Below are 13,489 nucleotides of genomic sequence, written 5' to 3'. Positions count from 1 at the left end.
TCTATAGATTTCATAGAAAGGTTGCTGATCATTTCTTTATAATAAACTTACTAATACTCTTTGCTAAATATTATATTCATAAATGCAAGTTTGCTAATAGGACACCTTGTTTTTCTTTTTTCATTAAAGATATGGGTCTATATGTCAAATCAATAACAGACTCTACAAATCAAAAGGCTCAAAGGACAATCTCGATATGTACGTCTTTGCATGTTCTTATCTAATCACCCCTGGTTGTATTGCTTGAATGTTGTATTGTTCATTATACTGTTTGTTGTATACTAATTTCATTTAAATAAAGTTCATTGGAAAAAAAAAAAAAAAGAAAGAAAGAAAGGAGGAGGTTTGGCCCCGCCCACAGGAAACGCAGAGGCCCACCCAGTTTTAAGTTTCAAACAGAGAGAAGGACGGAAAGAGACTGCACCATTCACGGTACATTTCCGGTTTCACCTCCTAGTAGCACTTTAGCTAATACGGCGGCGGGAAAGTCGCTGTTGGAGACGAAGAAGAAGAAGAAGCGGCGAGGCGTTTGGTGCATGGCGCGTGTTTTGAAGCTGCTCTGCTTGTGGAGAAATGTCCTGGGCCGTGAGTAGTGAGGAAACAGGAAGCGATTCTTGTGGGATGGAAGAGGGAAATAGTGACAATGAAGGTTGGAAGATAGCAGCATCAAAAAATGAGAAAAAGCGGAAAAAACAGAGATCAGTTAAAGGGGAATCTAGTTCAGAACAATCCAGTGATGATCAATCCATACATTCCACAGCACAACAAAATGAATTCAAAGTCATATTCAAAGTCGTTAATCAGGCAGACTCTTTTACAAACTGGAATCCGGTTCACTTAACAAAAACCATCAATAAACTTGTTGGAGAAGTCAGAGGTGCCAGAATTCTGTACAGTGGAGACCTGCTAATTAACTGCAGAGACAGCGCCCAGCAAGGCAAAGCAATACGTATTAACAAAATTGACGGGATAAGAGTTCAGTGCAGCCTAATGGAGAACAAAAAGATCAGCAGGGGAGTCATTGGAGGAGTTCCTCTGAAAATTTCTGAAAAAGAGATTCTGGAAAACATAAGCGGTGCAAAAGTAAAAGAAGTAAAACGGTTAAAAACAACAAGAAACGGAGAAAGATCTGACAGTTTATCTGTACTAATTAAATTCGAGGAAGAGCAATTACCAAGCAAAGTATTCATCGGTTACATCAGTTACAATGTCAAAATCTACAATCCACCACCATTGAGATGTTTCAAATGTCAAAAATTCGGACACATTGCAGCAGTTTGTAAAGGGAAACAGAGGTGTGGAAGGTGTGCAGGAGAACATGAATATGGTAAATGTGGAAAAGAAGCTAAAATAAAATGCTGTAATTGTGGTGGAGAACATACTGCTGCTTATCGCGGCTGTGAAGCAAGCAAAAGGTCTGAAGAAATAAAAAAAATGAAATTTGAGCTTGGAATAACTTATGCTGAAGCTGCAAAAAGGATCCCATCTCAGTCAGAAAAACCCAAACCTACAGTTCAACACACGGCAAATTTCAAACCTCTAGAGAAATCTCCAAAAATTGATGAAGACTCACTAATTGTTAAAAAGACAAATTTTGTTCTTTTCATGGTGGAAGTGATTAATTGTACTGCTCAGACGACAAAAAAAACAGAAAAAATCAAAATAATAGTGAAGGCTGCAGAAAAATATCTGGATGTTAAAGATATGAACTGGGAGATGGTTGGAAGCATGATGGAAAGACCAATGGGACCATCAGAAACTGGCAGAGGTACGATGACCTAGAGTAAATTAAAATTATACGGGCAAATGTAATTTAGTATAATTTAGTATTATGTGGGTTTAAGTTACACAGGTTATTTTATTGTATTTTTTTTTTTTTTTTTTTTTTTTTTTTTTTTTTTTTTTTTTTTTTGGGGGGGGCGAATCGTTTCCTGTTTCCTTGCTTTACTCCATATCAGTTGGTGGCGGTAATGCACATTTCACAAGTTTGCCAACCGCCATAAAATCTCATAAGAAGAAGAAGGACGGAAAGAGGGCGCCATTTTAAAAGTGTAAAGCTTGGAGGAGGTAGATGCGAGAGGACGAGAGCCCTTTGGCATGTGGATGGTCGTTTGGTGCATGGCGCGTGTTTTGAAGCTGCTTATGGAGAAATGTCTTGGGCCGTGAGTAGTGAGGAAACAGGAAGCGATTCTTGTGGGATGGAAGAGGGAAATAGTGACAATGAAGGTTGGAAGATAGCAACATCAAAAAATGAGAAAAAGCGGAAAAAACAGAGATCAGTTCAAGGGGAATCTAGTTCAGAACAATCCAGTGATGATCATTCCATACATTCCACAGCACAACAAAATGAATTCAAAGTCATATTCAAAGTCGTTAATCAGGCAGACTCTTTTACAAATTGGAATCCGGTTCACTTAACAAAAACCATCAATAAACTTGTCGGAGAAGTCAGAGGTGCCAGAATTCTGTACAGTGGAGACCTGCTAATTAACTGCAGAGACAGCGCCCAGCAAGGCAAAGCAATACGTATTAACAAAATTGACGGGATAAGAGTTCAGTGCAGCCTAATGGAGAACAAAAAGATCAGCAGGGGAGTCATTGGAGGAGTTCCTCTGAAAATTTCTGAAAAAGAGATTCTGGAAAACATAAGCGGTGCAAAAGTAAAAGAAGTAAAACGGTTAAAAACAACAAGAAACGGAGAAAGATCTGACAGTTTATCTGTAATAATTAAATTCGAGGAAGAGCAATTACCAAGCAAAGTATTCATCGGTTACATCAGTTACAATGTCAAAATCTACAATCCACCACCATTGAGATGTTTCAAATGTCAAAAATTCGGACACATTGCAGCAGTTTGTAAAGGGAAACAGAGGTGTGGAAGGTGTGCAGGAGAACATGAATATGGTAAATGTGGAAAAGAAGCTAAAATAAAATGCTGTAATTGTGGTGGAGAACATACTGCTGCTTATCGCGGCTGTGAAGCAAGCAAAAGGTCTGAAGAAATAAAAAAAATGAAATTTGAGCTTGGAATAACTTATGCTGAAGCTGCAAAAAGGATCCCATCTCAGTCAGAAAAACCCAAACCTACAGTTCAACACACGGCAAATTTCAAACCTCTAGAGAAATCTCCAAAAATTGATGAAGACTCACTAATTGTTAAAAAGACAAATTTTGTTCTTTTCATGGTGGAAGTGATTAATTGTACTGCTCAGACGACAAAAAAAACAGAAAAAATCAAAATAATAGTGAAGGCTGCAGAAAAATATCTGGATGTTAAAGATATGAACTGGGAGATGGTTGGAAGCATGATGGAAAGACCAATGGGACCATCAGAAACTGGCAGAGGTACGATGACCTAGAGTAAATTAAAATTATACGGGCAAATGTAATTTAGTATAATTTAGTATTATGTGGGTTTAAGTTACACAGGTTATTTTATTGTATTTTTTTTTTTTTTTTTTTTTTTTTTTTTTTTTGGGGGGGGTGAATCGTTTCCTGTTTCCTTGCTTTACTCCATATCAGTTGGTGGCGGTAATGCACATTTCACAAGTTTGCCAACCGCCATAAAATCTCATAAGAAGAAGAAGAAGGACGGAAAGAGGGCGCCATTTTAAAAGTGTAAAGCTTGGAGGAGGTAGATGCGAGAGGACGAGAGCCCTTTGGCATGTGGATGGTCGTTTGGTGCATGGCGCGTGTTTTGAAGCTGCTTATGGAGAAATGTCTTGGGCCGTGAGTAGTGAGGAAACAGGAAGCGATTCTTGTGGGATGGAAGAGGGAAATAGTGACAATGAAGGTTGGAAGATAGCAACATCAAAAAATGAGAAAAAGCGGAAAAAACAGAGATCAGTTCAAGGGGAATCTAGTTCAGAACAATCCAGTGATGATCATTCCATACATTCCACAGCACAACAAAATGAATTCAAAGTCATATTCAAAGTCGTTAATCAGGCAGACTCTTTTACAAATTGGAATCCGGTTCACTTAACAAAAACCATCAATAAACTTGTCGGAGAAGTCAGAGGTGCCAGAATTCTGTACAGTGGAGACCTGCTAATTAACTGCAGAGACAGCGCCCAGCAAGGCAAAGCAATACGGATCAACAAAATTGACGGGATAAGAGTTCAGTGCAGCCTAATGGAGAACAAAAAGATCAGCAGGGGAGTCATTGGAGGAGTTCCTCTAAAAATTTCTGAAAAAGAGATTCTGGAAAACATAAGCGGTGCAAAAGTAAAAGAAGTAAAACGGTTAAAAACAACAAGAAACGGAGAAAGATCTGACAGTTTATCAGTGCTAATTAAATTTGAGGAAGAGCAATTACCAAGCAAAGTATTCATCGGTTACATAAGCTATAATGTCAAAATCTACAATCCTCCACCATTGAGATGTTTCAAATGCCAAAAATTCGGTCACATTGCAGCAGTTTGTAAAGGGAAACAGAGGTGTGGAAGGTGTGCAGGAGAACATGAGTACGGAAAATGTGGAAAAGAAGCTAAAATAAAATGCTGTAATTGTGGTGGAGAACATACTGCTGCCTATCGCGGCTGTGAAGCAAGCAAAAGGTCTGAGGAAATTAAAAAAATGAAATTTGAGCTCGGAATAACCTACGCTGAAGCTGCAAAAAGGATCCCATCTCAGTCAGAAAAACCCAAACCTACAGTTCAACACACGGTAAATTCCAAACCTCTAGAGAATCAAAAAATTGATGAAGACTCACTTATTGTTAAAAAGACAAATTTTGTTCTTTTCATGGTAGAAGTAATTAATTGTACTGCACAGACAACAAAAAAAAACGGAAAAAATCAAAATAATAGTGAAGGCTGCAGAAAAATATCTGGACATTAAAGATTTGAACTGGGAGATGGTTGGAAGTATGATGGGAGGACCGATGGGACCATCAGAAACTGGCAGAGTTAAGATGACCTAGAGTAAATTAAAAATTATATGGGCAAATGTGATTTAGTATTATGTTGGTTTAAGTTACACAGGTTTTTTTTTTTTTTTTTTTTTTTTTTTTTTTTTTTTTTTTTTTTTTTTTTTTTTTTTTTTTTTGGGGGGGGGGGGGGTGAATCGTTTTCTGTTTTCTTGCTTTACTCCATATCAGTTGGTGGCGGTAATGCACAATTCACAAGTCTGCCAACCGCCATAAAACCCCATAAGAAGAAGAAGAAGAAGGACGGAAAGAGAAACAGCCTGAAAGTCCCTCTGCTGAAAGCCGTGAGTCTTTGAAATAACTTTTATTTTAATGAGGATTTAAGGTTTGAAACCAAATCAATGAATCTGTGAAAAAATGTTGCTTATTTAAAACTGGAAGAACAGAGAACTGAGAGGAAAGAAATCCTCTTTAGTTCTGTGTGCTTTAGTTCTGTGTGACAGACACATTCTAACTTCTGCACAGCTACAGCCATCCACACATACTGCTGGAAAACAATTAAATCCACATGTTGAGCTTCTACATACTGCAGCTCTGGTTTGCTCATTCAAGTCCTGACAAGTTTATTAGAACAATAACTTCTACAGTTGGTTAACATCTAACTGTGGCAGAGCTACACTAACAGGAGAGTTTTCCTTCTCAAACTCACTGACTCAGATTCTGAGGATTCATCGACACAAAGCAGCAGATATAAAAATGATTTTTAACCAATAATAATCTGAACCAGCAGCATGGAGGCTGTTCAGCCCCTCTGACTCTGATACCATTAAATACATAAACTGGGAAGCTCCCAGCAGCAGAGCTGAAAAATGCTTAGAAGTGTCACAGAAAGTTGGATTTCTTTACTGCAGCGTATGGTGGAGATTCTGGTTCTGGGCAAACAGGCTCAGTTTGGAGGAAATCTGATTTCTGGTTCTTCTGCTCCGGTTTGAGCCAGTTTTTGATTCCTTAATTTTTGCTGGAGCCAAACAGGATATTTATCTGCATGCTGACTAGAAACTGAGACTGATAATGTATGTTTGACATTAGAAAATGAGGAAGTTCTGGTAGGAGAACTGAGTCACTGAGAAAACTCAGTTATTGACATGTTTCTAAACTTTAACCACAGTTAATGTTTGCTTTAAACACTGACTTAGAAGGTCTGATTATTCAATACTTAAAGCTCTATTTTTAGTCTCCTGGTGAACACATCCTTTACATTTTCTCAATAGCTTAATCTCTCCAGTATCTGCAGAGTGCAAAAGCTTAGCTTATTCCCCTTCACAGGTTGATGATTTTGTTGATGGGGTTGCTAGTTCTCTGCGAACTGCCTTAGACAACGCAGCTCCTTTGGAAATGAAAACCGTTAAAAATGAAAAGCAGGCGCAGAGTTGCACACTTTAAAGCAAAATGCTAGGAAACTGGAGAGAAAATATCGCTCCACAGGCCTGCGGGAGTCCTTCCTAGTCTGGAAAAATAGTTTACTGCTGTATAAGAGGACCCTTTGTAAAGCAAGAGCAGCATACTTCTCCTCATTAATAGAGGAGAATAAGAATAATCCTAGATTTCTTTTTAATACAGTTGCAAAACTCACCCAGAGCCATAGCTCTGTTGAACCGTCCATTCCACCTGCTCTTAGAAGTAATGATTTTATGGGATTCTTTATAAATAAGATTTATCTTATTAAAAATAAGATCATTAGCACTCCTCTATCCGTGATTGGTTTGTCTCTGGAGGGTGGGGCAGCATCTGAGTTAGTCATGGAATCTAAACCGGGTTTAGACTGCTTTGATCCAGTTGAACTTTCAGTTAGCAAAACTATTGTCTTCAACTTGTATGTTAGATCCAGTTCCAACCAGGTTATTTAAGGAGGTATTCCCTTTGATCTCCTTCTCCATTTGCGATGTGATTAATCTATCTCTGTTACAGGGATATGTACCAAAGGCGTTTAAGGTTGCTGGAATTAAACCTTTAATTAAAGCTATAATGGAGGATGTTTCATTTCAGGGTGGATCATCTAAATCAGTGGTTCTCCTAACTGTCAGGCATTCATGTGATATGTTTATGTAAGGCTGTACGCGCTCGTCCCCATTTTCTCTTACCGCTGGAAAAATCATCTTTAGGAAAGTGAGTTTGTATGAACGATGTAAACAGCAACTTCTAAACAAAGCGTGCATGAGGAGAAATTGGCACGTGCACGCTCTTGCACGCTCTTGCACGCGTTTAAAAGGCATTCCCTCTTGGGAGTGGGTACAGGGTTGTGCTTGTGCATAAGTTTTTCTAAAGTGGAGAGGGCGGGTCTTTTCAAAAGTTCTCAAAAATCCTCCACTATACCTTTAAGAAACCGTCTCTTGACCCAGATGATTTGGTCAATTATAGACCTATATCCAATCTTCCTTTCTGATCTGTAGAAAGTAGTTGTGAAACAAGTGTGCGACTACTTACACCATAATGAACTTTTTGGGATTGGGCTGACGTGAAATCTTAAAAGGCTATTTGAAAAGAAGGCAATTCTTAAAACTCAGTTATGAAATAGAAATAATAAAATCTGCAAAAATAAAATGAGGAAACAAGATCTAAAAAAGCCAAAATATGAGAAAAGAGCAAAGTTACCTTTGAAAAGTTTTCTTTTGAATATTTTTTATTTCAACGTCTAATTTATGAATAGTTTGTTTGTTTTTTTGGCTCAGAAAATGTTTTTTTGTTTTGAAACATGAGAGAGAATGTTGAGAACTTGATGCATGCGCAGGTGTAGTGAGATAGCATGGCCAACAGGGGGAGCATTTAGGTGAGTGTGTGTTAGACCTGTGATGATGGGAGGAAACAACTGCAATCATTTCTTTAAAAAAAACTCCCAGATATATGAGCCTGATGTGGGGATAAGCTGAAGCCGCTTTTCAACAGCTGCACATGAACGGACATTTTTATTTTATTTCCTTTCTTCCTTATACACTGAAAGTAAAGATGATGTGTAAAAAGATGATGGATGTTTAACCCAAACACATGCTGACTTCCTGTCGAACAGCCGTTTGCGATGGCGTCCCTGCTGCTCCTCCTGCTCTCCTTCCTCCTGGGTTTGGCTGATGTTCATGGGGAAAACTTCCGGATCTGTGCCTTCAATCTTCATAATTTTGGGAACTCCAAAGCCAATAAGGAAGCTGTTATGACTATTCTAGCTAAGGTGAGGACTTGATCACACTGCTTTGGTATTTTGCAGAATAAATGCAATGATGCAGAAGAATATTTCCCAGGTCTTTCATGGACGCCTAGTCCTTTCAACACGCAGAAACGCTCAACTCAGATGCTGATGAAGGTTCTCAGTCATCCAGGTCATAGTCATTCCGTAAAAATTCAAAAAATATCCAACCAAGTCCAGTGGATATTTTTTGAATTTTTACGGAAAGCTCAACTCAGATGTTTTCCTGAGCAGGAAGATGAATCTGGTTTGGTGAAGTTGGACGAAGTCTATGCTCTGGTTATGAAAACCATGTTAGTTTGAAATGAAATGAAGGTAGGGGCAACCAGACAAGAACAGAGAAACCAACTAATCTTAGAGGCTTGATTGACATCTGGATCAGCGTTCAGTCAGGTTAGAATAAAACATGGCAGCAGATTAATTCCTGACAGCTAGTGGTTATCCAGGTGACCGTTTTCACATTCACCATCATTCATCCTCTAAACACGCTGAACATCTACAGAAAAGGTGAGACCTGGAGATGTTTTCTGAATTCCAGCCGGGACTTTTCTGACCTTGATTGTGAGTTTATTTTCTGCCTCATGAGGTGAAACTGTGGGTGAGTTTCACCACCAAGCAATGCCTCTGCTGTTTGCTTTCTGTTTCAGATTATTAGCCGCTGTGACGTGTGTTTGCTGCAGGAGGTCAGAGACAGTAAAGGGACGGCTCTACCAAAGCTGCTTCAAGCTATAAGAAGGTGAAGCATCATCTGGTTTCAAGCTCTTCAGCACATGTTCATTGATGTTAGACTGAATGCATCTCATGATGGCAGGTAGTTTTATCCCAGTATATCGCTTCACGTTTATCCCCGAACATGCAAAACTCAAATTCTGAAGTAGATTGTTAATCCCAAAGTGGAATTAATTTATGGAAGCATATCATTACCGTATTTAAAATGAAAAGGCATTTTCAGAAATGCTTTTTCATTTTAAGAATGTGGCTGCATTGTTTGACTCATAAATGAAATTAGTAATCATTAATCCTGTTTGCATTTTCATTTTCTTCTTTAACACAGCTCATCGTTTTACTTAATTAAAATGAAAAAGAAAAAGACATTTGAGATTTATTTTTCAAAATGTACCCCAGCAAATACATATCAAAATTCAATTTGAAATGTAAAATTTTAAAATGAAAAGCATTTCCAGAAATGCTTTTTCATTTTAAATATGGTAATGATTTGCTTCCATATTAATTAGCCTTATAAACCAGACTAAATGTGAGATTAAATGTGTAATTTAACTCTCAGGCAAAAATGATTTTGGCCGCTGGGGGGTGGGGCTAGCTTACAACGCTAGGAACCAACTGTTCCTTCTCTATATTTTATAAGGCTTTCATTTATATGAGGAACAACATGAATCCTATTCAGCCAGTGGCTGTAGACACTGATGCCTGGATCTGGATCTGCTTCTGACTGAACACTCTGTTGGTGTCTAACAGTCTGATGAAGATGATGCTCACTATTGTCCATCATCTTCTTCATCACCAGAGGTTCTAGAGGAGTTCCTAGAACAGAACCTGCCTTCTTTATCAGCTGGTTGAGCTTCTGATGATGATGATGATGATGATGGAGGAAGAGATCAGACTCTCCACAGCAGACTGATAGAAGATCTGTTGCCTCTTAAGGACCTAAGCTTCCTCTAGAAGTCCAGTCTGCTCTGTCCCTTCATGGTTGTGTCTCCAGTCCAGTTAGTTGAAACTCCTCCCCCTCCTCCACCTCTTCTTTCTTCACCATAATGCTGTTTGACTTGTTCCTGTTTCTTCTGAAATGGTGGATGGTTGTTTGTTTGCTGTCAGCAGCTCCTGTTAAAATCAGGCTGTGCCCCCTGACCTCCTTTTGTCCCTGACGGTGGATGGTTCTCTCTGATGCTGGTCCTCGTTTAGCACATAGATACAGCGACACGCTCCCTGGAGTCTGATCCGCTCATCGGTCAGCCATCATCATGGGCCAGGGAATCCTGGTGCTCTCATTTCAGCAGAGCCTCGAATTTAAATGTTTACATCTTGGTGTGGTTGCCTCACACTGTGTCAGTTTCTGTGTTAATCTGGTGAATCTGATTACGGGGGTGAGGAATGCGATGGTGGGAAAATGTTCAAATATTGAGCAGAATAGAATGGCAATGTGCTTATTTTGTGACATCTCATCATGTCTAATTATGCTAGCAGTGCAGCCTTTAATCAATCAGACATTAATGACTGATAATTAACCCCTTATCTGCTGGTGATTCAGGTATGACACCAGGAACCAGTATACATTGTTGGCCAGTGAGAGGCTGGGCAGGTCAGAGTCCTACCAGGAGCAGTACGTGTTCATCTACAGGTCCGTTCTGCTGCGTAATTAAGCCACCGAAGCATTTAAACTAGTTACAAACCTTCTTCGTCCTCATCCAATGCGTGCAGGAGCAACACTGCGACGGTCAGAGATCAGTATCAGTACCCAGATGATCTACCAGGAGATGAAGACGCCTTCTCCAGAGAACCTTTTGTTGTTCGCTTCAGAGCCCCAAAGACATGTGAGTTTCCTAAACAATTATTACTTCAACATAAAATCATCCTTTTTCTTCCTCTGAATTCTTCCTCATTCCATCCCAGATATAAAGGAGTTTGCCCTCATCCCTCAACACACCACTCCGTCTAACGCCACCAAGGAGCTGGATGCTCTCTATGATGTTCTGCAGAAAGTACGAAAGATCTGGAAAATCGAGGTAAAGAGTGAAGTTTAGCTTTAATGCTAATAGGGATTGTGTGATCTTTATAAAATGTGGGGATTGTGTGCTCAGAACGTGATGCTGCTGGGAGACTTCAATGCCGACTGCGATTACCTCCCCAAGAAGAACAGGAAACATGTTCGCCTGCTGACGGACAGCAGCCTCCATTGGCTGATAGCAGATCACAGTGACACCACCGTTCGCCTGAGCACATCCTGCTCCTATGACAGGTCAGCTGCTAACATAGAGCTGTATGACCTAGATAAACCAGGGACATTACAGAAGATTCGCTATGGGTTGTTTGCCATGCGTCTGTTTGAAATAAAATTCTCCTCATTTACAGTGAAATAGGAAATAAGATCAGGCCTTCTCATTATTTCATTACGCCGATCCATCCGATCAAACATCCTAGAAGCTAAAACAGAATCATCTGACTGCATGTTTTAAAGGATTGGTCAATAAAATCTAATCAGAGTTGAACCAAAAAGCAAAGAAAGACAGTTTGATTTGAGCATCTGAAAGTTTGATCTGTTCATATAATCAAAGCAAAACATAAATAAGAAATAAAATCTTACGGTTTCTGCTGATTCGGTCAATCTGTCATCACTACTGATGAGCAGAATGTGTTGCTTCATTTAAACAGTATGATGTGTATATGATGCGCTGCAGTTAGTGGTTATTTTTCCATTGAATGAATAAGGGGACAGCTGACGGTTCACAGTAGCATTCAGAATCTGAAGCATGTGAAGCTAAACCTGCTCCAGGAGGAGCTCTGGTTAGAAAAAAAATAGATTAATTCTCCTTAAATGTTTCTTTTGGGCTCAATCATTGCAGAAAATGGCTTTCAGTTCAAGTTCTTCCCTAAATATCAACTATTTCATCCTTAATGATCATAAATGTTCTGATTTTCCAACAGGATTGTTGTTCACGGAGAAACGTTTAACAAAGCGGTTGTTCCTTCTTCAGCCAAACCCTTTAACTTCCAACAGGAGTACAGCCTGACAGAGGAACAGGTGAGCCGTCCGGATCTATCTGTTCTGGATCTATCTGCAGCGTATCATTTGAACTCTGCGCTCAGGTTGGGATCCTTTAGACAAAGACTGTGTTCATCAGATAAAATCTTTCTGTTTTTCTCCTTTATTCAGGCGCTGGATGTGAGCGACCATTACCCAGTGGAGGTCCTTCTGAAGGTCACTGGTTCCAGTGCCTTTAATGGGATCGTCTCCTTCACCAGTTACTGCACAGTGTTTCATAGTTTCAGCTTTTTAATCTTTCATGTCTTATTATAGTATCTAAAGAATGAATAAATAGTCTGAGATGTTTGTTTTTTTTTTTTTTACCTCTGAAGGAATTTCAGGAAAGCTAAACCAATTCTTCATTAAACTAAAGCACCTTTTTTAAAACAACTTTTTTACTTTAGAAAATGATAGTGAAAAAATAATTATTTCATTATTACAAAGTCACTTTAAATTCACTAAGATTGCGTAAAGTATTTATCTAAAACAATCTGCTGATCATGTAAAAAATAAATGTTCTGCTGATATATATATATGGGTTTTATATTTCATGTTCTTTGACAATCATGCAAGTTTTGTCACTTTTATTATACAAGTTTTCACAAATGAAGCACTCTTATTGCCTAAGCACTCTTATTATCTAAGTTTCTGTTTCCCTGAGAGCATGATATCATTTATTTTTGTACTCACGAGCTCTCTGTGCCAGGCTCTGACCTTGATGTAATTTGTTTTTGGTTTCACGCCGGAAACATATTTTGGTTTCTGTAATCATGCGCTCCAGGCGTGAGAGGGAGCAATCATTTTCCTGATTGGGTCAAAGATTTTCCGTTGAAGTTTGGCATAAAGGACGGGTGGTGGTTGGCACTGGCAGAGTCTGCTAGGGTTGCGTACGAACGCCTAGCTGCGCGGGTTGCTGCCTTGCCAGGGTCGACTGGCTCTCCGATCCTTTGTGTCACGTTAAGATGGACAATATAATTTGTATTCATCACCGTGCCTTAGTTGATGTGCTTGCTTTGCTGTCCTCTGTGGTGGAATAAAACGACACATTTTACTCTAGCAGACACAGTGTGTGTGTATCTGTGTGTCATCTTTATTACAGACTCATCCTGATCCTGCCTAAATTTCATAATACATCTGCTCTTCTTCTCATTTCCAGGATATTTATCCATAAAAGAGCTAAAGCAAAAAAAAAAAGAGAAATTTGTGTTTCTAGTCTCACTTTGTCTGAACTCAGTAAGGACTCGTAAGCCATCGCCATGATCAGTCCTGTCCGAATAGTGCAGGCAGTTAGGAAGGAGGTAGGAAAAGGAAGCAGGATGATGCTATCATTGTTCCTTTAGCATAGGGAGCTCATGAGGTTCCTATCTGGAGCTAAGGCGCTCTCTATGCTAATGCAAATGCCACTGTATGTTTAAGGCCTGGTTATCCTCCCACAGCAATGTGTCGCAGGTATGTTGCTGATTTGTCTGGCAATTTGGCAATAACAATAATTGTCTTGATGCCAAAAAGGGCCCATCAGATTTTGCTTTCACAAGTGGAGTAGTAGGGCTATCGCCATAGTGTTCCGCTTGATTTATGATTATAAATAGCTTTATTATAATTAGGCAGAGAGTTTTACAGGTTA

At 39.2% G+C, this 13,489-nt stretch overlaps 1 protein-coding gene across 2 annotated transcripts; it reads left to right on the top strand.

Annotated features, from left to right (window-relative positions):
* The first annotated feature begins 371 nt into the window (after nt 1-371).
* Nucleotides 372-12,926, top strand: LOC119789419 (deoxyribonuclease-1-like). Of its 2 annotated transcripts, XM_038294298.1 has the most exons (10): nt 375-406; nt 5,170-5,214; nt 7,935-8,090; nt 8,753-8,841; nt 10,372-10,461; nt 10,542-10,654; nt 10,734-10,846; nt 10,922-11,079; nt 11,766-11,862; nt 11,995-12,926. In XM_038294298.1, the coding sequence occupies exons 3-10, from the start codon at nt 7,944-7,946 to the stop codon at nt 12,136-12,138; spliced, it is 951 nt and encodes a 316-aa protein (XP_038150226.1). In that variant the 5' UTR covers nt 375-406; nt 5,170-5,214; nt 7,935-7,943; the 3' UTR covers nt 12,139-12,926. The 2 variants fall into 2 exon arrangements, with proteins under 2 accessions (XP_038150234.1, XP_038150226.1); XM_038294306.1 differs by lacking the exon at nt 10,372-10,461 and having other exon boundaries at nt 372-406.
* Nucleotides 12,927-13,489: the final 563 nt, after the last annotated feature.

This window comes from Cyprinodon tularosa, unplaced genomic scaffold (genome assembly GCF_016077235.1).
Source record: "Cyprinodon tularosa strain WSP-4 unplaced genomic scaffold, ASM1607723v1 ctg1098, whole genome shotgun sequence".
Taxonomy (NCBI): domain Eukaryota; kingdom Metazoa; phylum Chordata; class Actinopteri; order Cyprinodontiformes; family Cyprinodontidae; genus Cyprinodon; species Cyprinodon tularosa.
Note: the sequence above shows the minus strand (reverse complement) of the source record. Positions and strands in the feature narration are given on the sequence as shown.

Bases quoted from the DNA above. Each gene is read 5' to 3' on its own strand.
- LOC119789419 (XM_038294298.1), top strand. From the start codon at position 7,944: ATGGCGTCCCTGCTGCTCCTCCTGCTCTCCTTCCTCCTGGGTTTGGCT. The intron at 8,842-10,371 runs GTGAAGCATCAT...CTGGTGATTCAG, and splicing joins CTGCTTCAAGCTATAAGAAG to GTATGACACCAGGAACCAGT. The intron at 11,080-11,765 runs GTCAGCTGCTAA...ATTTTCCAACAG, and splicing joins ACATCCTGCTCCTATGACAG to GATTGTTGTTCACGGAGAAA.